The 27,481-nt window shown below is 42.1% G+C and overlaps 1 protein-coding gene across 1 annotated transcript; it reads left to right on the top strand.

The window, feature by feature from the left end:
- Positions 1-512: 512 nt before the first annotated feature.
- LOC308103414 (endothelin-2) lies at positions 513-18,882 on the top strand. The gene is made up of 4 exons (XM_080453373.1): positions 513-620; positions 9,610-9,772; positions 17,146-17,274; positions 17,746-18,882. Exons 1-4 carry the CDS (start codon positions 560-562, stop codon positions 17,852-17,854), a joined length of 462 nt encoding a protein of 153 aa, XP_080309499.1. The 5' UTR covers positions 513-559; the 3' UTR covers positions 17,855-18,882.
- Positions 18,883-27,481: the final 8,599 nt, after the last annotated feature.

Here is a 27,481-nt window from a genome sequence, read left to right as displayed (position 1 = left end):
CTAGTCTGTCCTTCAGTGCATTCATCTCCATCTCCATTCACACAGTGACACAGCTTGTGTTCTCTCCTGTGTTCTACAGACCACACACTTTAAAATCCCTCTGCTATCATCTGACTATTTCCGAACACCGGGCTCCAGTTCAGTCTAGTTCTACAATATACCTGGAAGGCAAATACTGTGCATTTCAAAAGCTTCACTTAATTGATTTTTGAAGGCTCAGCTCGGACAACCTTTTCAGCGGGAACCATTTATTTTCCTTTTTTTTGCTCCACGGCATCATCTAGTTCAGAGGGACTTTTGGAGAAGACACCTCAAAGTGTATATTCCAAGGAACCTTTTTGTTGTTGTGTTTAGATTCAATGGGAATTTATTTTTCATGAGAATCGCAAGTTTTAATCTTTTTTCTTTTGCCGCCTCTGGCTAGCTACTGTTAGTTAAACTCACCTGTTTTTATGACTTAAAGAAGGTGATTGTCGGGGGAGTTTCATGTGAAGACTTGAGGTGCTGCTCATATATTTAGTTTGGACTCTTTGAGGTGAAGCTGTGAGCGGGCAGGATAATGGAGCTCACCCACGTCTGTTTCCTCACCGCTGCACTGATGTTAATACAACAGCACCAAGGTAAGAACACCTTTTTTTGGGGGTATAATGTTAAACGAAGGGAAGTAGAAAATGAAGAAATGTATATCAATGTAGAACAGAGCATTTGGTCATTACCAGCTATACTATCATGGGTATTACTTTGAAAGGTTGACTGTACTTTACATGGCAATGTTATGTTTATTTGTCTCATCATATGACGGACACGGCAATAGCCGATCTACATGTTCACAGCGCATCATATAGCTATTTTTGACATTTTGTAAACTTTTGGTAAATGATTTTATATCAATTTTAGTTTATTAAAAAAATCTGTGTTGAAATGGATGAAGAGGTAAGATGAATTCCTGGGATGGCCACATAAAGGGCAATTCACACTCTCACTCCCTCCATTGGAGCATTTTTTGGGAATGAATATGCAGTATACACCTTTATTACTAGGCTATTTTTATTTGATATTTGTCACAGATATATCAGTACCACTGCATTCCTACTGTGCACAACTGTATAACGTTTATTTAAAAAAAAAACTTGCACCATTTGAAAAAAGAGTTACTTTGACAGAATTCACATTTGATATGTTTATCCTTAAATCTTAAGCCCCAAGTCCTAAGCCTAAAACAACGTCTCGCAAAGTCACTTTCTTCAGTATTTCCATACTTGTGAAGCTGTTTGCTTTTCACAAAGATACAGTAAGCAATACCAGTGCACCCTCACTCACCTCACCCCTCATGTGCTGCAAATGCACCAGGAATGCAGTCACATATCTACATTTCATCCTGTGGATCTTAACTGTACGCCTTGTAACGTACAGTTAAGATCCCCCAGGATCAAATGTAAAATGTTAATGTAGCCCGTTAAAGGGTGGCTCAGCCAATTAGTGTGTGCATTAACTACTTGAGGCACATGAGTTGGGGTAACATGCAGCTTACAAACCTCATGTTAATTATCTGGGCTCAAATCTGCTTCAAATCGTGGCTGTCGGGCGGGAACCTCGTATGTTGTGTGTATATGGTTGTGTTAACGCCAGGGATTCGAAACCCCGGTCTCCCGCGAGGAAAGCCAACAACTTGAACACTAGCCTAAAGGGGAGATATTAGCCTTTTGGCCATCTGAGCCACTGTACTACTTCCGTTGTATTTGTATGTTGTGTGTAATGCAGGGGTCTTCAACGTTTTCAGACCAAGGACCCCTTGGCTGAGAGAGGGAGAAGAAGCAGGGACCCCCACTACATAGTGTATAAACTTGTGTTGTAAATTAAACATTTTCATAGATTTCTTAGACGGCTTCATAGACTTTGACAGCACTATCATCAGTGTATGTTCGATATGTGTATTTTCAGACATATAACCACTTGAACCGTCAATATTTAGTCTTTTTTTCCTTCTACACCAAACCTCTTTGCCAAAAATAACAGATCTACATGCTCACAACGCCTCGCACTGCGAGGCGTTGTGAGCATGTAGATCTGCTATGTTTAGCCAATTTTCCACTCAGAATAGGGATGCTGGGGTTCAAGTTGTTCATGTACAAAACATGATCCTATCACACAAAGATTTGGCGGCCCCCCTGTAGTAACTCTGGGGTCCCTGACCCCCTGTTGAAGACCCCTGGTGTAATGGATAGTGGAGTGAACAGTTAAGTGTCATGGGCGCTAGTTAGACAGTTAAACTAATGTCAGTGATGACATTGTGTTGGAACGGTGCATGAAGACGAACGCTCTATGGTGTAACCGTACGTCTGTCTGGCTCACATTGTGTTGGAACAGTGCATGAAGACGAACGCTCCATGGTGTAACCGTACGTCTGTCTGGCTCAGAGAGGATTCGTGTCTCAACCTCGTGATCCGTCTCTGTCATCCTGACATCTCCTCTGCTTTCTCTGGCGGGGTTTCGTTTTGTTGTTGCACGCAATTGCACGTCATTAACCCGTCAAAACCGGGTAGGCGTTTGTGTCGTCGCTAGATTTGAACCACTGTAACCATTATTTTATACTTTGACTATTCAAAGAATAGCAGATCTGCAAGCTCATAGCGCGGCACTCGGTGCCACGCTATGAGCTTGTAGATATTTGACAAATCTTGAAAATGTGTGCAAAGCGATTATTTTTTACTGAAATCTGGTTTGAGCACCACTGATATAGCAACGTTCGTTTCTCAGAATACTATTAGGATTTTGAAGACATCTGAATCGGCCTCAGGACTTAATGGGTTAATTAGCTTGCCTTTATTTCTCTCTCTCTCTCTCTCTCTCTCTCTCTGTCTCTCTCTCTCTCTCTCTCTCTGTGTGTTGCGTTTCCTCTCTCTTCTCAGTCGCTCACATCTGCGGCTTATTAGTGTTGGCTATAGAAAACAGCACTTGTCTAAATCACAGGACCCGACACAACAGTTTGTCTCTTCACAAGCACTTAGTGGACTAAATAAAAGCCAACTGCCTGTATAGTATAGCAGCTTGGAGGCTGCAGCTGGCACTGCGGTCACGCAAGTGGCAAACCTCTGAATATTTTGAATAATATGTCACCTTTTTTTCTCTTAACCGTCACATAACCGTGTCATCATTTCGGAACAACCATTTTCTATGGTGAATGGCCTAAATTCTTCTGCTCGGCAGCCAGCAGGCTAAAGCCACAGCGAAATGCACAGTAGCAGCTTGACTGGAACAGATGGCGTGTATTTAAGTGACTTGTCCAACAGCACTTCATCAGGATTGTGTCAAGAGGAAGGGTAGATCATAGCTTGTTTCCGTCCTATTTCCTATACTGTACATCTACTTCCTGTCTCACCTGTGGTTGGTTATTTTGGATGTTTTGGAGGGAAATGTTCGCATTGTAAATTTGAGACGCGTATGCATGTGCATCGATACTATACACACATACACACACCTCATATAGACATCTCAAATGTGTATGTTTTCCAAATTGACTACGCAGGTGGAGATGAAACAGAAATAGGAGAAAAATAAGGATAACGGGAGGAGAGAATAGAAACCAGAGACCCAATGAAGGAAACGAGAGATGCTACAGACTTTTTGTTTCTGTCTCTCTCTTTTTCTCTCCTGACATAGGAAGTACAAACAGTATTCTAAGAATTGGCTACTGTACAGTGCATTTATCTTAACAAATTAACCACTTAAATCCTATTATTCATTGATTGGGGTCCCCCAAGGGTCAACACATGGTCCCCTCCTTTTTTCCCACTACACCAAATCTCTTTGCCAAAAAAATCGCAGACCCTCAAGCTATATCACTAGCTACTGTACCTCGCAGTGTCTTAATCACGAACTACTTTTTTTTAAAACTTGAAAATGCACAGTATGTATGTAGTAGTTTTTCAGATGGGGGGGGGGGGGGGGGTCCATGGCCAAATAGGCTACATATCAGTTTGGGGGGTCCTTGACATGAGAACATTTGGGAACCACTGACGTAACGGGTGTTGAGAGGTGCACATCCAGCAGTAGACGGGAGGCTCCTGGCCAAGACCAGCTGCGAGGTCATGGATTAGGGATCTGATCTGTGGGGCCTTCGCAGAAAGGCTTTCTCATAACGGCACCACAAATTAAACTTTTGCTTGGCAGACTCTGAGCATCCTCCTCAGTGCGCCTGAACACAGGCTTTCTCTGTTGGAGTTTTTTTTGTTTTTGTCTGCCTACCGGAGCCATTCATTTCTGACAGACACATACCTACATGGGCAGCGGCATGTACACAGATAACACACACACACACACACACGCATGCACACGCTCACACGCACGCAGGAGTTCCTGGTACATGCAAAACATCAGTACAAGCATACTGTATATGCACACTTCCGTTAACATATTAACTTGCACGCAAACACCCCATACACAGCCTATATACACAACAAACTCGCATATCGTTGCTGTGGGGCAGAAACCTCTAATTTCCACATTACTTTTTGTAATGTGACACACACACACACACACACACAGTGCATACCAGAACAGGGTGCATATCACATACCGCCACTTGGGCGGTCTAGAGAACGCAGGAATGTCTGCCGCTGCCCTCTGAGTAATTGAAGGCCCTTATTATTACATAAACAACTGAAACACAACAATAGCACCCAAACACTGAATTTATTAGCCAGAGCTATTTTCCTAAAAACCTAACCAAAATATATTAGAAAGTGGTTGAAAGTGTTTTAACGCCTTGGGAGACAATTAATGATAGCCCTTCTTCAGTCTGGATCCTCTAAAGAGCTAATGCAGAGGTTTCCACTATTTTGGCAAGGACCACCAAATAGCCATATATAGCTATAGCCTCTGACTGACCCCATTAACCCCCCCCCCCTAACTATTATTTAGTGTACTTGTTTAAAGGTAGGGTGTAAGATAGTCAAAACAAAAAGTGTTTTAACAGGTTAAAGCACTCTATCATGCAAGTGTTCATTGCTATAGAGTGTTTGTTCAGTAACAGGAGTCTCCCTGTCTCTCCAGCTCTTTAGTAAACATAACATGCATTTTCTGGTGGTTTGCAAATTTTCAACCAATCAGGAGAGACTACCCATTTAACAGCTTAAATTTTATGTTGCTCCTGTTACAATTTAGTTTGCTCATTTCTTTGTGTCATCACTTCTAATGACACGTGTTTATCCTGTATCCTGTATGAGTTCTCTCTCCTGATTGGATAAAATTGGCATCCTGACCTGAAAATGCATTTTCTGTTTTATTAAAGAGCTGGAGAGACTGGGAGACCCCTGTTACACTCTATAGCAATGATTACTATCAGCATACATAGTCATTTAACACTTATTTTAACAAAGGAATATCACATACTTTACCTTTTTAACTGTAAAATGACTGTTTGTTTACATGGCTGACACGTTGAATACGGCAAAAAAAACAAGCACCACTAATTGATTGATATGATTCAGGTGCGCACTCAATGCAACGGTCTGTTCTACATAGCAGTGGTCTGCTATCCAGAATAACAGACCGCTGAATGCGCTGACTAACCAATCAGAAAGAATCGAGCATTCAACCAAGCTGTGTAAAAAAGATGACATATTATCATACATATTATGCTAGCTAACCAATCAGAAAGAATCGAGCATTCAACCAAGCTGTGTAAAAAAGATGACATATTATCATACATATTATGCTAGCTGTAGTATACAACCCTCGTAGACGCATTTATGATTCTGACGTTTTCAATCTACGAGAGTTGTAGGGTTCACGCCCCATGGAGACATGGACTTTCTGCACTATGCCCCGCAGATACTCCAAACGTGTACAAAATAAAGGTGCTTACTAGGGGTGGGACGATATGGGTACCTCACGATATATATCACGATATTAGGCCCACGATAACAATATATATCACGATATTCGACGATGTTCGATGTATTGCGATATCACGATATTCGATATATATTGCAAGAAATTTCACCAACAATATATCACGATATCTGAAAATATCGATATATTGCGATATCATGATATATTGCATGAAAATTCACCAACGATATATCACGATAGTCCTTGTATTCAATTCATAAACACATAAAATAGCACCAAACAGTTCAAAATCATCATTACACAAATACAGAGTAGGAAAAACAACGTATCACAAACTTAAAAAAAAAAAAAAATTTATATCGATATTTTTCGGGAGGATATCGATTATTTATCGCGGGAGAAAGTATCGCGATATATCGATATATCGATATATCGTCCCACCCCTAGTGCTTACCCCCAAGCCCCAAATGTTAACTGTCTCTACGCGGTAGCAGTTTAATTAATAATCCATATCTTTCAATAAATAAGTGTTTTAATGCCGTCTGTGGCCGAACGCCATTTTTTCACCCTCGTTTACTTCCTGTTTACATTTAGTGTAATTCCGGGTTTCACCGGATCACTACCCGTCACTACCGCCCATTGGGAACTTCCGACAGAATCGGCCACAGACGGCATTAAAACACTTCTTTATTGAAATATATGGATTATTACATTAAACTACTACCGCGTAGAGACAGTTAACATTTGGGGCGTGGGGGTAAGCACCTTTATTTTCAATTTGTACACGTTTGGAGTATCTGCGGGGCATAGTGCAGAAAGTCCATGTCTCCATGGGGCGTGAACCCTACAACTCTCGTAGATTGAAAACGTCAGAATCATAAATACGTCTACGAGGGTTGTATACTACAGCTAATATTATGCCACATGGCACCCTCTGGCGGACCTCACGGGAGGGCATTGCCCCCTCTTTGAAACCCACTGAGCTAGTGAATGAGGCGAGTATTATGTAGGCTACTTCCAGAAATGAGATCACATCTTGAAATCCAGGTCTTTACAAAATGTTCATTTCAGAACAGTTGGTTTTGGACCAAGCTATAAAGCTAGAACTTAATTTGCCTTCAAACAGTGGAATATGAAAAAAAAAATATTTTACCACTTTATTGTATCAACATTTACAATCATCATTTCAAGATGTGAGAAAATGTGTCCATGCTACACCGGTCTCAGCTTTAAACTTTTCCTGAGTAGTTTAACAAAGAACTGACTGTTGTTCTCTCTCAGAAGTAGATATTATTTTTAGTAGCCTAATTGTATCAGATTTAACTTGCTACCAATGCACTGTTACAGTACTTCATTGAATTTCATATTTCAAAGCAAAGCAGCCAACATGGTGTTTGTCATGGCTGTTGTAATCTAACCTATACTTACTTGCAGAAAAGACAAGGCTGTTACTATACAACTATTAGGGATCCATTCCATAATCCATTGCCTTGCTCACAGATTGCATGATCATAATGACTACTGCTGCAGGGATCAAACTTGTGCCTCAGTTTTTGATTTGTTTTTAGAGCTGCAACTATCGATACATTTCTTAGGAATGATTTTATTGAAATAAATCTTTTTTGTAATCGATTAAATTGATTAGTTCTATTAATTGTTGCACCTATAATTATTTATATCAATGTTTTCTGGATCAGTGCCCATTTGAAAATCCTTAATTTTTTTAACGATTTTGTAACCCTATTTTTTCACCCCGTGCCAAAGCTTGTAATCCTGGGCGCTACTGAGCTCATGCTTCCTTTAACGCAGTGGTGTCCAAACTTTTTTCAAAGGGGGCAAAATTAGAAAATATGAAAACGTGCGTGTTAATTTTTGGTTATAGGCGGATTTTGGGCGAAAATGTGCGATTTTCAGGCGGATTTGGGGCGTTTTATTGTTACTTTATTTCGGTTTTAGGGTTAAGCAAGAGCTAGAGAAGGTGCTGCCATCCTGAGGCGAAGAAGGAAAATGCAACTTTCACTTTATAAATCTTTTTATTTTATTGAAGGTGCAGGCGGGCGTTCATAGTACAATTTAGGAATGAAGCCAAGGGCCGTATACAATTTGTCCTCGGGCCCCGAATGGCCCGCGGGCCGCACTTTGGACACCACTGCTTTAACGTATGAGGAGGAGTTAGCAGACCCCCACTTGAAAATCTTGAAGTGGTTTATATAAACAGTGGACTTTTCTTTACCATTTATCCGATCTAGTACTACCACAAGGATTTACCTACTTAGGAGGAGAGCTACTGAGCTGCACGGTAGGGCTTCAGTGCATTTTGTCAAGGCCACAAGGCATCCACCATTCTAGGGATCAAACTTTTGAACTTTCAGGTTATCTTTCTATGCAATCTGCTGCCGCCTGCAGTGTGCTTGAGCAAAAACACACAAACAGTGCGGGTCTTAAGTCTCTGTGACTAAACCCACTGGGGACCTGCTATTGGAGGTTGGAGGAGTGTGGACAGGGACAACTCAGCTGGGCTGGTGGTTTATGTGAGGTCACAGCCGCAACCTGCCTTCATTAAAGTTCTGAGAGCCAGCCATCGGAAGCTGCTTTCCGCCCACACACAAACACGCATGCACATACGCACGCACGCACATACAAAACACATAATCATAAACATTTATGCAAACAAAATACATCCAAATATACACAAGCTTACAGTGTCATGCAGTACTCCACACACACACGCGCGATACATAGCCGACATACACAGGCACGAATACCTTACAAGCAATACACAAAAACAGAAAAACTCTCTCACACACACACACACACACACACACACACACAGATTAAAGACGTCCACAAATTTGCCATTTGTAGCATTCAAAGTCAAGCCACAGTCAGCTTTCTTCCCATTTAGCGAAGAATGGTTTCATTAAATTGCTTTTGCATGTGCAATTACACAGTAGATTAAAAGGCACGCTGGTAACAATTAAACCTAATGCACTTTTATAGGAGCCACGATTTGTATACTTTGTATGTATGCCATTGCTTATGCGTACAGGTGCAAGTAAACCATTTTTCCTTTTTCTCAGATTAACTTTCCACTGCTGTAATATAATTTATGAAAGATTCCAAAGCATAATTTGATACGTTTTTTTTTCCATCTATAATGCTTTATATGGACCATGTGGTCTGGTTAATAGATGTTAAGCATTCATATAATTCAAATCCACATACAGTAAGAATTTTCAAAAGTTCTTAATAACTTCCGACCCAACTCCATAGTGCCATTTTTTTTTAAATGTTCTATAGGGAGATCTTTCCTTCTTTCTTTCTTTCGTACCATAATGGAACAGTTTGAGGCTGGCTGGCATGCACAGAGGCCATGTTGGGAACCATGATGAAGGTACAGATGTGACATTCCAAAGCTTCAAAGAGCCTTCCATTGGAACATCAGTGGATAGTCCAAGCCTTGTCACGGAGAACAGGGGGGGCATTTGCCAGGTGTTAAATGGTGCCAGGTGTGAATTGGCCTCATTTCACACCTGGCAAATCAAGCACGACAATGGGCGGGAGGTAATCTAGAGGTGGCCCCTTCATTGACATGGAGACTGGAAAGGAACAGATAGATAGATAGATAGTTTACACTTATGTATACATTTGGAGATTAAAAAAAAAATGCAGAAACTGAAACTGTCATTGTCATACAACTATCCTCAGTAACATGGTTTATAATCAATAATAACAATCTAAATGAATTCCTTCCAGCCTATTCTAGCTCTGTGCTGGGCGCCACAGCGGAGGAGGGCTCCCTCGCGCAGCTCGCCCACGCGGCCCAGCGGCGCGTGAAGAGGTGTTCCTGTGAGAGCCACAAGGACAAGGAGTGTGTCTACTTCTGTCACATCGGTATCGTCTGGGTCAACACCCCAGAGTGAGTCTCTTCTTTTTATTACACACATCTTTCCTTATAATCTATTCCATCTTGATTACTGTGCAGCACAGTGGAAGGTTACTCGCTTTCAACCTGGGTTCCTATTTTGGGCATGTCATTATTGGCTAAAAGTGGCAACAAAAACAATTAAAAATGAAAAGGTTGAAAAATTGCTAAAAATCACAGACCTACAAGCTCACGTGGCACATAGTGAGTGAGCTTGTTACATGGCTATTTTCACTATCCGTTGTACGATAAAGTACAACGGATTCAACGATTCAACGTCGGGTTGTAAATTACCGGGCCAGTAGGGTCAAAAGTGACATCGATTATTTTTTCTCTACCTTCATCTTGAAGTGCCTTGTGTGCCAAAGAAATGCGGGACGCCGAGAGCACTGAAGCACGACGCTCAGTGCTAGGAAGAGGATGTCCATGGTGAAGAGTAATGGTCTTTAGAAATTGGTAGCAGAAAAGCACTGGCAGCTCAAAAAAACACCCACCATCCCTAAGGATGGTGAGGTCTGAACCAATATAAATACCCAGGTCCATATGCAGCCTCTTCCACTATTTCAACAGGGAGTCTGTTTGGCAACATTTTACCAGCATTTGGTTGTTGTTAAATTCCCATCCAACCCGGCTTTCTCTTCCTAAACCACCTGCGGTACTGGCATGGGAATAATTGCTTTCCTCGTTCTCTCTTTAATCCCTGGAAAGCCGTTCACCGTCTGCGAAAAGAGTTTCATTCCAAAACGAGATGTTTACCAATTGAACAAATGAGAAGCAAAAGCTTATAGAGAAAGAGGACAAGCATGACAGAAATATACACACCATGGTTATTATCCAAGATTTGTCATCTGTACAAAATGGCATCAGCTTCATAAAATGTTGTGTTTTATAAAACATCTGTATGTTACAGAAGATACCCTACCTGGATTAACTTTTCCGCTTAAATTTGTATTTGTATTGCTTGCAGATTACATGGATGTTTGTGCCACTGTAGGTCATCTTTTGTTAAACATGATGAAAGTGAAATGTATCAGTTCATAATTATTTTCTTCAGTATTATTGTATTACCAAAGATGTGTTAACTTTTGATGTCACACAGTAAAATCCTCAGTGATAATTTATCCATTTCAAAGAGTCAGAGAGTGTACAGATGGAACCAAATGGACCCTTACGGCTGCATTTGGTTCCAGTTAAATGAACACTGAGGATTTCACTCCGCAGCGATTTCCTAGAAAGGGGAGGTGTCCATTTCTTTTTTTTAAATCCCATCTTGGAACTCCTCAATTGCTGGCAATTAAATTCATTTTAGTTCAGTGTGCACAAGCAATGAGTAAGCGGTTAGATGTGGCGGCACTAATATGAAAGCGCACCTTTTCTAACGAAGGGTAATTTCTTCCATGTTTCCTCTAAATGGTCCCCTTAAACCTTTTAACCGGGTTTAACGCTAAACCACCAAAGGAAACCACAGTGACTCGGGTCTGAAATCACTGTGACTGTGCCCTGAACAATAAAGCCAATGCCCACAATGTGTCTGTTTCTGTCTCTTTCAGTCATGTCTCACACAATTTTCTTTTCAATTATCAAATTTCTTTTCTTTTTTTCCCCCCGACACAATTATGACTTGGTGTCTGCCCTATAGACTTTGATGTGCTAGTCACAGAGTTATTTTTGATCTAGCATTTCATCTAGTGACTGTCTTTTACGCTCTCTATCTCGTTCTCTCTATATACAGTACTGCAGTATACAGTGGGGACCGTGGAAGAAGTACACTCTCTGTCTCTGTCTCTGTCTCTGTCTCTCTCTCTGTCTCTCCCTCTCTCGCTCTCTCTCTCTCTCTCTCTCTCTCTGTGTACACTGGTGGTAGAAGTACTGAGTTATTTTACTTAAGTAAATATAGCTATACTACAATGTAAAAAATACTCTGTTATGTAAAACTACTGCATCTGTATTGGCATCAAAATATACATACAGTACCAAACATAAAAGCAGAATAGCCATTTTCACACTCATATTTTTGGATCGTAATTGGTAATGGATTACTATCACTTTAATGTCGCAGCTGGGGCTGATTTTAATTGTTGTTAATTGATTTTAATGTGCTTGGTTGCTTAACCTTTAATAATACATCATAAGTTATCTTTCAATGTACCTTTTGTAATCAATAATCTAAATCAACTAGTAACCCTAACCCTAACCCTCTGACATGGAGTAGGGTAGACGTGATTGAATACTTGTTTAACAGTTTGCAAAAAAAAGCACAGAAAGTGCAGTTTAATACAAATACAATGCTAAAAGGATTGAACCCAAGAAAGCAAATATATAGACTATATAAACGTATAAAGTAATGGATATATCCAAGTCAAATAAAAGTACCGCAGAATTGCACTTAAGCACAGTACATGAATAAAAGCACTTACCGTAGCTACTTTTCACCTCTGTCTATTTATACTGTATAAATACTTTTTTATACACTGTATAAATAGAAATGATAGAGAAAGATTACAGGAGATAACAAGGGATAGAAAAGAGGTGTCACTGAAATAGCTCAGTGGTTGAGAGCCAAAAACAGCCCCTAAATCACCAAGACCCCCTTAATTGTAATGTTGTTGGCTCCAAACATAGCACTGTGGTAACAGGGTGTGCAATCTTCTCCTCTTCATCATAAAGTACTTCTTACCAGTCGCGGTTGATACCTAGCATGACTAACTACCGACCACGTTCTCTGTTCTAGAGGGGCCTTTATCTGTTTTGGGCCCCTTTACAGCAGGCAGGGACACAAATATGCTTATTTGTTTCAAAGGTTTGTACAGTGAAAGTAAGTAAATGTTCTATTCACCAATGAACCTATGGGGCGGCAGTGGCTCAGGGGTAGCGTGGCCGGTAGAGCGGCCGGATGAGGACTGCAAGGTTCCCAGTTCGATCCCGGGCTCCCCCAGAGTTGGTGTCAAAGTGTCCTTGAGCAAGACGCGTGTGTGCGCCCGCGGCTGGATGGCAACAGGCCTAGTGTCAAGCATTCATAACCTGATTGCTTGGGGGAATCAGGTAAAGTTGGCAAGTTTATTAGTTTTGGTTTGTAAATGCACAATGGCTGCACATACAAAGGATGCAAAGCAAACGGGGGAAAAAAACGAGGTGAGAAGATGAGACGACATTTTTAAAAGATGGATGGAAAGATGGAAACGGTAGATGGACATATAGAGAGATAGATGGACAGACAGATGGACCTAAAGCATATCGTATATGCAAATTGCCATCTTCAGTAACAGGGTTTATAATCAATAATAACAATCAAAATGAACTTTCCAGCCTCTTAGCTCCGTGTTCTTTCACGCCAACATGGCCCAGCGAGCAAAAATAAATAAACGTTTGTGTACTATACTGTATAGCCTAGAGAGAGGGGGGGGGGGGATTGATGGTGCAAGCCTTAAATAGAGTTACGTGAGAAATAGATTTTTACAAAAGTACGAAAGAAAAAATAAGTTTTTAATTAAAAAAGTGGGTTAGAAAGCCGAGAGGCGGGTGGGGGTGGTTGATGATGGTGGTGGAGGTTGATTGAAACGGGAGGAAGGAGTTCCGGATGAAAGGGTATCGCTTTGACACCGGCCATAAACCCTGTATGGGGCCCAGATGTGTCACAGTTTGATCAAACTATCCACAGACATACAGAACCCCTTCAAGGATGCCGCGTACATATCCATCCTCGACTCCGACTGCTCTGCCCTAAGCCCTGGTGTTCGACAAAAGGTTTATGGCAATACCTACTCCTTACTCTGGCACGCAACGGTGTTGCTTGCCGAAAATAACCGATTCGTGTAACACGAATCGGGGCCACAAACGACCGTGTCGCGTTGTTAGCCTGTAGATTGTTTCTTTTCGGCAAGCGATGAGTCCAATTAATGATGTATAAGTCAAGCTTAAGAGTGTCCTATGATAAATACGTATACACAGATACTGTGAATATGGATAACATCTAAGTATGACCCATGCACAGAACACCTGCACCTTCAACCGCCTAAACGTGTGCTATGACTATTTGTTATTTCTCTACACAGTACATCCGGCTTACTATTGCTGCCGTTCTTAATTATGCCTTATTGTTGTTATTGCTGCTACAATGTGGAGGAACCGAAACAAAATATGTTTTGTCTTGTCTACTCTTGTATATACAAGTAAGACGCGCGAACGCGGGAAGCGAACGCAAACAAATTTAAATAAATATGAAAAAAAATATTTAAAAAAAAGTAACCAATAAAGAAATAAAAATAAAAAATCTGCGTTAAAATGAGCATCTTAGAAAAATAGAAATTCCCAAAAAAAAAACTTTTAATGTTTTTGAACAATTCAACAAAGTGTTTGAAGTGCCTGTTTCACCCACTTCCGGGGGGCGGAGCCAAAATCCGAGCCCGAAGTATTTGTTCGTAGACCCCCACTTAGGGGGGGTAGAAAAAGTTTCGGAGCGATTCGGGCACTTTTCATTTAACATGGGGTTTCAATGGGGAGTTTTTAGGAGCCTTCTCCGGGGCGTGGCTTCCGGGGGAAGGGGCGGGCTTAAACGCAACCTTGACAGGTGTGTTCAGTTTTCAAAGACCTTTCATTTGATGTATGGTATGTCTAAATTGGACATTTACTTATCTCAGAGGAGCTGCACGCAGGCAGTGCACACAGAGACACAGACAGAGACACAGTGCACACAGAGACACAGAGACACAGAGACACAACCCGAGCACGGTTTCATAGTAAGCTCCACTTGCGCGGAGGCGCGCCTTCGGCGCGCCTCCTTCCGCTGCGTTCGCAATAAGATGTAAGAAGGAGCACACTTCATCTATTATAAACTTTATCGTCACACGTTCTGTAACTGTTCCTCACTAATGCTCATAAGAGGGCACTAATTTCTGTACTTGCTCTGTGTCTCAGAGGTGGGCTGTGAACGGTTCAGAAACATGCCTACCAATGACGACATCGGTACACAGGTTTGGTCATTTAGTGTTTTGCCAATTAATTGGGGGTCCGAAAAAAGAGAAGTTACAGGAGTGTACTGGTATCCCCCAAACCACATGGAAGGGGATAATATTCACGAGAGAGGAAAAATAATGTCAAAAGGGCATACAAAAATCCAGGTCCAGGCACTCAAGGTGGATTTTACAAATAAAAGGCCTTTATTATATTTGGGCTAGAGACATTAAAATACCAACTCTCACACATTCTTCAAGGTGTAGTAGTGAAACAAAGCTACTCTGTGTCTCTTTGGTGTATTTTAATATCTCTAGCCCAAATATAATAAAGGCCTTAAATTTTACTTTTTTTTTTTGTAATGCCTTTTTGACATGTTTCTTCCTCTCCCCTAATTGGGGGCCCACTTGTAATACCCTCACGGCCCAACAGTGTCCCCGGGCCCACAGGTTGGCAATAGCTGGCCTAAACTGTCAATTGAATCCACACGGTTTGAATGTGCAAGGGGAAGAAGGTGTTAGAGCACATGTGTCACTGCATGGGGTTATCCTGCACATGTTGGCTGGAATTGGGGCTGCGATGCCTCCAGACCTCTTCTCTTCATCTTTTTCATTGATTTACAGAATTCTGACAAGATGATGGTGATGATTGAGAGGCAGCAGAGGAATGTGCTGTTTGGGATTTTGAAACTGGGTTCAGAGTCAGACAAAGGGTACATAACGGAGCACTGGAGGTCCTAACCTTAGGGGTGTAGGCACACATGCAAAGGCCTTAATTCTAGCCTCTATATCCCTGTTTTGATACATTGTGTGTAGTTTCATTACACCGCTGGCATCTGCAAGCAGTTCCCCTCGCGGTGTTGTTAACCTAGCCCAGCGTTCAGTGGCATCCCCCCTTTAAACTTCCCTCAAGGCATATCAGGACTGGCTGTGGCTTTGAGCCAAGATGGCGGTCAGGCTGGCTCCAGTTGACATCAGAAGCAGGCTCATTCCCAGCGACTACAGAGACGTTATGGGGCTAGTAAAGGGAAACACTTGTCTGACTGCCTTTGGGGGAGACCCTGAGTTTACGATGAGGTCATGGTTATTAGCTATACCAGCTGGATCATGTACTGTATGACGACACATGACGATTATATACACTCCTAATTTGAGCTAAAACATTATTTACAGAAAAATCCCTATTATTTTCAGTTAGTTAGTTCCATCTTAGGGCGTCCTGATAAACAAGTGTTTAGGATGCATACCACATGGGGTCAAAATGCCCTCATCAGTGGGCTATACAAATAAAATTGAGCTATATCCGGACGCAGCCACTGGGCCATCTGTGTCCCCAATGGTTTCCAGGGTCAGATTGGGACAAATTCCATAGGCTAAACTCTGTGTGAATGCAGAACTAATGGGTCTAGAGACAACAGTCCACACAGATTGACAGATAACAAGTTCAAACAAACAGATACTCTTAATGACGTGCACTGTAACGTGCATTCACTCACTGTACAGACCCACTTTAAGCCATGAGCATTACAAGTAGAAACAAACTTTGCTGTCATGTCGGACATGATGTCAATATGCACCTCCCTCCGACCGAAGTAGCCGTCACAGTGCACATAAATCACACTGTATCCAACTCATACAAAGGTTACTGCCATTGAAACCGACAAAGCTGAAGGTTTATGAGTCATTTCACTGCATCTAACAGCAAAACATCTTGTCACACGTTGATTTATGTTCTGCACCACCCTTTCTCTTTTCCCCCATCCACGTTCTTGCTCTGTGGGCCAAGCGCCAAGCAATCAAGTTGACATGGGTGTGTGCAATAGAGAAAATAAACATTTTGCCAGCTGTTTTTTTTTTCATCTTTAAAATGAAATAATGCATATTTATATAATTGATACAAGATCCATTATTGTAGATTATATGCAATGACAGACCAGGAATAATCCCACCCCTCCCAAAGGCCGATCTAAGCCCGGTGGGTGTGAGGCATGTTGTTGTTATTGTTATTGAATCAAAAGTTTAGACGACATATTCCAAACAATCTCTAATCCAAAAAATCACTACAGTGTGTAAATAAACCCTGCCAAAGCCTGAAGTGCATCAAAAAGCCAGCAGTAGAAAATAACCCAGTTTTCTGACCCAAATACTGTAGTTAATAAAACATAAGATGCAAGACGAGTCTATGACGTCTACAGAGTGATATTTGAACTTGATTCGAGAGGTAATACTGATTTTAAATTAGCCTGGAAACCAGACGAATCTGCCAGAACATAAACAGAGAGCCCTCGCCAGATTAGTCTGGCCCCGCTTAGTCTGGATTAGTCTGGCCCGCTCGATTGTGATTTAGCTGGCCCCCGAAGATTTAAATAACCAATTGTAATAATAATTCTGACGACGTTTTGCTGTTCTGTGTCCCAGTCAGGTGGTTCCTTACGGAGTGGGTTCTGTCAACATCAGAGTGAGGAGGGAACTGGGCAGATGTCAGTGTTCTAACACACACGATGCAGTGTGTACATACTTCTGCTCTGCCCTGCAGACGCACACAGAGTAAGAGCGACACACACACACACACACACACACACACACACACACACACACACACACACACACACACACACACACACACACACAGAGATTCCGAAGTTTCTTGTTTTTCCCTTTCACTTTGGTATTATTTTTTATTATTTATTATTTTATGTTTTTTCTTTGTTAAAAGGTTAAAATACTATATTCTGATTGTAATCATTGCTACAGAGCGTTTGTTCGGTCACAGGGGTCTCTCCAGCTCTTTAGTAAACAGAATTTAAGTACATTTTCAGGTAGGTGACGACATTTAAGCCAATCAGGAGAGAGCACTGAAAATGCATTTTCTGTTTAATAAGGGAGACACACTCTATAGCAATGAGTACTATCAGAATATAGAGCTATTTAACACGTATTTTAACAAAAGTAAATCACTTACCGTACCTTTAAGCTCTCTCTTTTAAAAGTAGATTTTTTATTTTTCCCCCTATCTAGAGGGGAGAACGGGTCATTCGAGAGGAAGACAGCCAAACAACGGAAGAAACGCAAGTCTGCGTTCTGGCAAACAAGGAACCGACGCTCACTCAACAAACGCCAGACCTGAAACGATGGCGTACAGGAGAGAGGACAGGGAGGAGGGCACCAAGTGATGAGGTGGCCATTTTGAATTCTCCGGAAACAAAGGAGAGACATGTATTTTGATTGGCAGGTTTAGTTTGCACAGATGCTGGTTTGGACATGACAATGAAGCAGGTTCCTCCGTCTCTCGGCTCGTACTCATGAAGTTTTGTTTTAGAATAGGAGTTCTGACTGAAGACGTTTTGTGAAGTATTCGCCACGCTGTTCGGGTTGTTGCTGCTCTGTTTGCTCGAAGCAGAACTTCAAGAAGACTTTGTCCCGAAGCAGGAACGTCGGTTTGCAGCAAAGGTGTGAAACACAGCAGATAAAATATACTGACAAACTAATTTATAAAACTCAGAACAATGTAAAGTGTACAGTATGAAAGAAAGCAAGGGGTATGGGGCGGAGAGTGGCTGCTTGCAAGTACTTTCTAATTCAGTTATTTTGTTTTATTTCAAGGACCCCCACTGAGCTATGCATTAGGCCACGGAACCCCCATAATTCCAAGAGTGTAGTCTAGGGCCTAATTCATTGTATACTTCTTCAACAAATAGCAAAAAACAGCCGATCTACAAGCTCACAATACGTTACATTGTGCCACGTTGTGAGCTTGAAGATTTGCCATTTTCTCTGTTTGAATTGGGAGGAAAATAAACTCCCGCTCAACGTCTTCAAATGCAAAACCTCTTGTAAAAAGGGACGTTTACAATAATAGTGGCTTACAGTGTTCCTGTTAGCAGCATTAAGAAGCTATTAAGTTATTCGTTTTTTGGTATTTACAAGTGACAAATGTAAAAATATTCAAACGATGGGTCAAGATGACGCATTGCAAGAAAAGGCTCAACCTCAGTATTTATACAGTATTGTATACAGCTGTACATTATTATCATTATTATTATTATTACAACAGAGTAGTCAAGTGAGCCCAAGTCAAACTGTATTTGTATAGCACTTTTTAGTACATGGGGAAACTCATGTACTAAATGGTGCGCGTTTTCATTAAAAATAATTGATTCGTATTTCCCAAAAATACAGAAACTTGGGGGAAGGGTGGGGGTGGATGGGACCCGGGTTTCAGTAAAGTGACCCACCCAGAGATCATTGGGTGGGTTAATTTAAGTACTCGTCAGCCAATAAATATATCGTTGCCAGTCCAAAACTGTTCCAATTTCTTATTATTTTAAAAACTATTTTAACCCATTAAGGCCTGAGTCCGATTCTTAAAATGTCTTCTAAATCCTAACAGATTTTCGAAAAAAATAAAAAAAATATTTTTTCACGATTTTTCAAAAATAGCAGATCTACAAGCTCGTAGCGCGGCACTCGGTGCCGCGCTATGAGCTTGTAGATCTGCTATTTTTGAATAGCCAAAGACATCTAAAGTGACAGATGCGTTCCAGGTCTTTATGGGTTAAATAGTGAAAATATCGAGAGGCGCTGTGAGCTTGTAGATCGGCTATTTTCACTACTTTTGTGCGTCACTCTTGTATACAGTAAGTACGGCATTAATTTACAAAAAGAAAACGAATATGGAGATACAAGGTTTCTACCCGACAGCAACCATATATATTTTGCACTCCTACCACATGGATAAATGCCACACATCTATAGGCTGAATAATGAGACTAGTAACATTTCATTACCTTCTATTTACAACTCTTACAGAACAGTCTATTTTCGGGCCCCAAACTTCCATTTGACTAACACTGTTTTAGAGATGCCATCTCGAGTTAGCCTGACACTCAGCCTGAATTTTCATTTAGTTTCACTCCATTATTCAGTCTGAAAGCCCTCTCATTGCAGCCCATTTCTGAGATGGGGGCGTAGTCCCAAGTGGGACTCTTTGGCAATTGGTTCATACTGTATTATCCCGATCCCGATTCGTCGTACAGATTTTCAACCGAGAAACACCCGCCTTCGACAGCGTCACCAGACCCTGAATGCGAGGCAAACGATTCAGGGGGTGGAGTCAGGCTAATCTCGAGTGCCTTGCTCAGTGACACTTTGATACCTATTATAGGCTACTGGGTGGACCTTCTGCTTACCTGACGGCCTCTCTAAACCACTAAGCTACGGCCTAATGTACGGGTTGGAGGGAAATGTGCGCGTTATTTTGGAATAAAACATTGACACACATTGTAGCTGCATATCTGCTCGAAAAAGAAAAAAGGGAAAAAAAAGAGAACACAGAAAACTTGTGAGTGTTCATTTAAAGCGGCACTATGTAACATAAAATGTTATTTTTTCCAATCTTTAATATGGTAGATTATGTTAATACAATATAATTCATACAATTGGGGTGGTTGTATATTGTCTCCCTGCTCTTCTATTGAGACATTTAGATCGTGTCAAAGGTCATGTCTCACCTAGACACAAATTTTGACCTCATGGTCAGGATTCAATGTATCCCCTGAGCAAGCAGGCAGGCTCTATTAACTCAATGGTAAAAAAGGTCAGCACTTGCACAGGAAACCGGGTTCAAATCCGGGGTAGAAGAGGACAGTTACATAGTGCAGCTTTAACTCTGAGAGTGTACAAATGCAACCAAATGTACATTTTGTACAAAGGTTGCAATTGTTCACTCTCAGAGTTACGTGTGGATATATTAACACTGAGGATTTTACTGTGTATCATTGTAGTATTTAGGTTGACTCTCCCGCACCCAGAGACATTTCTTGGTCATTTTGAATAGCCATTCTGTTAAAATGTGTCACTTGTATATGGTACAGTATATAAGTTAATAATTTTATTGCTGGATACTTATTTTATCAAAGCGATGTTGTTTTGTAATTGCTCAAACATATTAAAATAATTGAAAATGTATAAATTGTGTTGCGGATTGATTATCGTCATTCTTTTTTCTTTTCTTTTTTTTTTTACACATTTTTATCCCACGATTCTGTAATCCATTTTTTCGGCCAGTGCCTATGTAATCCTGGGCCCTACTCTCCCTCTGCCAGCCTGGGGAGAGCCCAGAACTGAGCTCATGCTTCCTTCAATGCACGAGGAGTGAGCAAGCCGCTTCTTATCACCTGACAGGGGGGAGTTTCCCCGGTAGGACGTAGCGCGTGGAAGGAACACGTTATTCCAACCAGTTCCTTTCCCCTCCATCAGGCACCCCGGCTGACCAGGGGGAGGCAGTATAGAGACCAGGATTACTGCATGTTTCTTGTGAGGGCACCTACCTTAGGGGACACAGGGAGAACATGCAAACTCCACACAGAAAGGCCCTTTCGCCAACCCCACCTAGGGTATTGTCACTGATGACACGGAGGAGAGAACACGCCCCCAGTGCCCACAGCGTCCCCGGCGGGAATCGAACCCAGGACCTTCTACCGACTGTGCCACCGTGCCCCCTTGATTATTGTTATTCACAATGTCTGTACTGTATCTATAGTTTGATCCAGTGAAAAAAATATACTAGGACAAGTATCTACCTGTTGTAGCCTATATAACAGTGTTTGTCTGCATGTCCCCCATGCATGTGCATGTGCACTTTCAGCCTTACAGACCTGTAAGAGCCCACCCAAGCAAACCCTGAGGGTCCCAGTGATCCTGGATGAGAGATGTGATATCTACCTTTACAACACCGCCACCCAGTGGACTGTCTATGTGCCTACATCATGATGAGATGGTTATTCTTCAAAGATGGCAATCAAAGTAGCCTATTATACACATAGGAATATGTTGCCAGCCATGTATGGAGGAATTAAATGGGCTGTTTGGAGCAGACGGACATGGATGATAATGGGGAAAGTGTAAGAGAATCCAATACAACACGATTAAGTAAATAAAATACTCTATAGATAAAGTGTGAAGTCCTCCCCTAGAGCGACATCAACGCGCGTGTGTGTGTGTGTGTGTGTGTGTGTGTGTGTGTGTGTGTGTGTGTGTGTGTGTGTGTGTGTGTGTGTGTGTGTGTGTGTGTGTGTGTGTGTGTGTGTGTGTGTGTGTGTGTGTGTGTGTGTGTGTGTGTGTGTGTGTGTGTGTGTGTGTGTGTGTGTGTGTGTGTGTGTGTGCGTGCGTGCGCGCAAACGGTCTGAATTGTCTCACACTCTTGTTGTAAGACAACAACAGCCGTCACAACTGTGCAATGGAGTAGTAGTTATACACAGACGTGGTGTCACCAGTGGTGGAAAGTTAAGTACATTTTATACTCAAGTAGGCTATACTTTACAAACAGTTAGAGGTAGGCCGTTTACTTGTACTTTTTTTGAGTATTTATATTTTTCGGGGCTTTTCTGCCTTTATTGATAGTAATACAGTGTAGAAAGACAGGAGAGAGACGGGGAAAGACGGAATTGGTCGTCGGAATTGGGATTCGAACCGTACGGCTGCGTTAGAGCCTATATGTGGCATGTGCCTGGACCGATAGGCCAGCAGGCACCCCAATACTGTATACTACTATCGGATTAATTCTTAGACCACTGGGCGCCACTCGCCTATAATAGGCAAATCCACAATCTTGCGTTGCTCGCCAAAAAAAAGGCCTTACACCCCTGACCGACCACTTCGGTCTGCCGCCTCGGGGAGACTGGATGCCCCGTCGCTCAGAGATCCTTCTGGCCGATCTACAAGGGTCACAGCTTTTCTGTTCTGGCCCCACAGTGGTGGAATGAACTCCCCACTGATGTCAGGACAGCAGAGTCACTGCCCATCTTTCGCTGCAGGCTGAAAACCCACCTCTTCAGGAAACACTACCCTGACCCTTCCTCTTAGCCTCAATTATTCGTACGAGCTCTTGTTTTATTGGATCTTGTTTACTTGATACACTTATTTGTTTTTGCTCTTGCTCATTTGATTTTGCTATTTGTCTCATCTGTTTAAGAAAGTAGGTAGCTGATATATTGCACCTTTACCTTAGCGCTCTTAGTTGCTTGTTTTAGAAGAGAATGCACTTAAGACTTCTGGTGATTAGTAGTTTTCTTGCCTACAATACCTATGTTGAATGCACTTATTGTCGCTTTGGATAAAAGCGTCTGCTAAATGACTGTAATGTAATAATGTAATGCTGCCGAAAACATGCTGAGCAAAATAGCACTATACCCCAAGAACTGGACCCTGTGTCCATGCAGCATTCCTCTGCTTTGCTCAAAGGTTTCCTGTCTAGTTAGTCTCGAACACACCGGCCCGAGTCTCTTTATGGATGTGTTAAAATAACACGGCCAAGCGCAGGGCCAATAAGCACTGGGCATTGCTTACTTCTTTAAATCCTGTAATTACGCAAAAAACGAAACCCAGAAAAACACACGTTTGTTGGATTGCTACCCACGGACATTTTATAGCATTTTTTAAGAGTGCTAGTGGCCTGCATGGATAGCGGGTGCTCCATGCATTTATCTTTGAAGGAGAGACCGATTGGAACGGAAAAGCGTTCAAAAATACTTGGCATTTCTACTTTAGTGAAAATTTAGTGAAATGGTCCACTGTGGTAGATCAAGAAACTGCCTTCCAATACCCTCTGTTTTGATTAGGCTAATTGACACTTCTCAAACTGTATTGTGCCAAAGACCTCCAAATGTATGTGTACAGTATTTGCCCGTGGACCCCCCTATATGAAAGGTTTTTGTGCCAGGGACCCACAGAAGAGAAGATGTACGTAAAAAAAAAGGATTATATTCATTGCATGCTAAATTGCTTGCTCAGGGTGGGACTGTCGGGTCTCTGCTCTACATGTAAAGTGTCTTGAGACAACTTGTAGTGATTTGACACTTTAATGAAATTGAATCGAAATTCAATATCTTCCAAACATTTTCAAGATTTTCAAAAAATAGCAGATGTACGAGCTTGTAGATCTGCTATTTTTGATTGTCAACATATAAAATGATTGGGGACCCCCTGAAACCACCCCAAGGACCCCTGGGGGTCCCCGGACCCCACTTTGAGAACCAATTGTCTAGTATAAACAAACAGGGAAATTGACTACAATAACCTACGCATTATACCTCAAATATAGAAAGGGTTGTTGAATACAAGTACCTTGGAATCTGGCTTGATGACAAATTCACATTTAACCCTTTAAGGCCGGGAAGGGAACGCATGTGTGTCATTTTAAGATTTCTTTGGCTATTCAAAAATAGCAGATATACAAGCTCATAGCACGGCACTCGGTGCCGCGCTATGAGCTTGTAGATCTGCATTTATTTATTTTTTTATCGTGAAAATGTGTGCAAATCTTTTATATACATTTTTAACTCACATCTTTGCTTCTGGGGGTCCCTGGAACAAAATATTTTTTAGATGGGAGGGGGTCCGCGGACAAATACATATTATTTTGGGGGTCCTTGACATGAAAAAAGATTGAAAATCATTGATAATATTGCAACATAAGTAAAAAAAAAAAAAATTAGGAAAATAAACTGTTAGGATCAAGCAAAGATTTGAGTTAAAAACTTTCGCTTTAAAAAAGTATATATATATATATTCAAACTAAAGATTTGAACATTTTCACGATAAAAAAAATAGAAAATAGCAGATCTACAAGCTCATATGAGCTTGTATATCTGCTATTTTTGAATAGCCCAAAGAGATCTTAAAATGACACATGCGTTCCCTCCCCGGCCTTAAAGGGTTAAATGCCATAAAGACATTTTTTTTTTTTTTTTTTTTACAGGAACAGAGCTAGTTTCCCAATGACATGTGGGAAAAGGGTTACTGAAGTAGTCTTTCTTTGTGTTGTTGGACTATGGAGATGTCATTTATGGGAATGCTTTTCCTTCTATCCTCAAGCCCTTAGATACAGTTTTTCATTCTGCTCTGCAGTTTGTATATGGTGAACATTATAGGACTCATCACTGAACCCTACAGGGGTCCGGGGGACCACCAGTGGTCCTTGGGGGGTACCAGGGGGTCCCCAGCGAAATCAGTTAACATAGCGTCACAATCATTTTTAACCACTTAGCTTTGGCTATTCAAAAATAGCAGATATACAAGCTATGAGCTCGTAGATCTGCTATTTTTGAAAAACCTTGAAAAAGTGTGCATATCTTTGAATATTTATATTTTTTTAAGCGAAAATTAACTGATATCTTTGCTTCTGGGGGTCCCTGGCACAAAAAAAAATCCAATGGGGGTCCGCGGCCAAATGTATTTCAATTTAGGGGTCCTTGGCATGAAAAAGGTTCACTCCAATGACTGGCTCATGCTAAAGGTCCCCAAAGTAAAGACTGAAATGGGGAAAACAGCCTTTTGTTTTAGTGCCCCAACCACTTGGAATGACCCGTAGCTTAAATTAACGATCTGTTCTCCCATTACATGTATACGGTCAATTTAAATCTTTGATTTCAGACCTACCCACAAAATGTCTGCAACTGCTTTTAAACTTGTGTTTAAGATAGGGGAAAGTTGGTTTTGTTTTATTGCATCATTGATGTGAATATTGATGACGATATGAAATTGTACTGACTGCAAATGAGGGCAACCTCAAGGTTTGAATGAATGACACAAACAAAGATACAGTTCTGTCTAGCGCTATTCTGTACTGTTCAGTACTGTTGCATTATTATACAAAAAAAGGTCACATTGGCCTACTATTTTCATTAACATATTTTACTGTTGTGAATATGAAAAATGTCATAGAATTATACTATGATGGAAATAAATGTACACTGTGATTTAAAAAAAAGGCATCATTTGAGAACATATTTTTTTCAGTGAAAAAAACAAATACGCCGAACGTAGTGAATCGGGCTTGATCCCAGGCTACACTTAAAAATGTCAAAAGCGGCAAACACGGCAGCAGTGTTAAATCGTCACAGCATATGCATGTGTGCGGGTGCACGACTGGTTTGGCCTGCATGAAGTCGAGCCAAATGACCCAGGGGTGGCCCTGTAGCGGGCGTGGAGACAGTTGTGATGACTTGAAGAATGAGCTCCAGTGCCGAGAAACCCCCCTGCCAGCCGGAAGGTCACCCTGATCTGCGTTGTTCTGTTTCTCCAAGATGCGAGAGATCTCTCCTAAGGTTCTGTTCACACCAGATACCGTGTCGTTGACCCACTGGCTGGCTTCACGAGGTCCTTCACCAAGCGCTGGAGCTTGTTCTTGTACGGCGTGTCTTGTGCTTTTGCCTCCACTACCATTTCAAACTCCTTTGACCTGGAGTTCATCCCCTCACGGAGCTTCTTTGCCTTCTGCCTCTCCTCTCTGTCCTTAGTGCTCTCTGAAGAGGAGCAAGCGTCTGTCACAGTGTCCACTATGTATTTCCTCAACGACAGACGTTCCACTTCGTCCTCGGAGCGCTCTCGTCCCTGGATGCTGCTATTGTCGCGGACGGCCTGTTGGTGGCTCTTGCCCTTGGTGTGGCTGAGCAGGTGCACCTCTGAGGTGATGTCAATGTTACACAGTGTACAGTGCTTCTTGCGCTCGTACGGTGTCAGTTTGGGGGGGTGGTCAACGTTGGCATGTCTGCTGCCACTGCTGAGCTCAGCGGCCTTCTCCTTCCTCTGCTCCAACTGCTCCATGTGCCGACGGCTGCTTTCATCAAACTTGATTTGGATTTTTTTCTGCAGCTCCTCCGTGGCCTCCTGCTGAGCAGCGCTCAGAGCGGCCATGCATTCCTCCTGATCTCTTGCCCGTTCCCGAGCCGCGTCGTCCCTCGCACGTCCTTTTTCCTGCTTCTGCTGCTCAATGCGCAACTCCTGCTCCTTTCTCCTCGTCAACATCTCCTCCACCTTTGCCTGACGTTCCGCCTCCAGAATGCGCTTGCGCTCCTGCACAGCCCCGTCTCTGGCTCTGTTCTCCTCCTGTCTCCCGTGTCTCTCCTCCTGCTGGTCCATGAGACGCTGCTCATACTCGTTCTGCTTCTCCCCCATTATCCTCCGACGCTCCTCCAGCAATGCCTCCCTATGTTTGCGCACCACTGTGTGCCTATCGTGGAGCTTCTGCAGATTTAGCATCTTCTCCTTCCTGATCTTGTCCCTATTCTGTTGAGCGTTCAGTTGCCTCTCTTCACATTTCTTCTTGGATTCAGCAATGGAACCTCTGCGTGACAGAGGGTTAGAACATTTCTCGTGCGTGTAGATCCCATGTCCGGGAGGCCGAGAAGGTTCCATTTCCACAATGTCCCCCCACGATGTGCTCTGATGCCTTGGCTCGCGAGCTTCATAATCACGTACAATATCGTTCCAGTACATATTCAGTCCACAGCTTTTGCTGACAATGCTGGCAGAGAAGTCACCTTCATTGTGCGTCTCCATGTCGTCAGTCTGAATCTCACCAGTTAGCTGATCATCCTCAGCAATAGTGATGACCTTCTCATTGGCCCGCTCCAGGTAATCATTCTCAGCCTGAATCTCTCTGGTTAGCTGCTCCTCCTCATTATTATGGCGTGGCTCTGCAATGAAATTCTCTTCAGTTCTATTTTGCTTTTGGTGTAGTGACATCAGCAATGATGTCATCACCAAGCTTATAAAAGTGAAGAAATGCTCGGAAGTGCCATGTCATGACAGACGTCAGAAGTAACACCCCTATGGTCTAACGATGAATTCTGACCCAGATTCGGTTGAGGTGGAGGAGCTGACGGAGATAAGATGGAGGTGTCATTAAAAAGCAGACATCCTGTCCTGTTGGACATGGCTGAAGATCGTTGGGTTTTCGTCAAAGGGCTTGGGC

Source organism: Gymnoscopelus braueri (assembly GCF_963280865.1).
Source record: "Gymnoscopelus braueri genome assembly, chromosome: 16".
Lineage (NCBI taxonomy): Eukaryota > Metazoa > Chordata > Actinopteri > Myctophiformes > Myctophidae > Gymnoscopelus > Gymnoscopelus braueri.
Note: the sequence above shows the minus strand (reverse complement) of the source record. Positions and strands in the feature narration are given on the sequence as shown.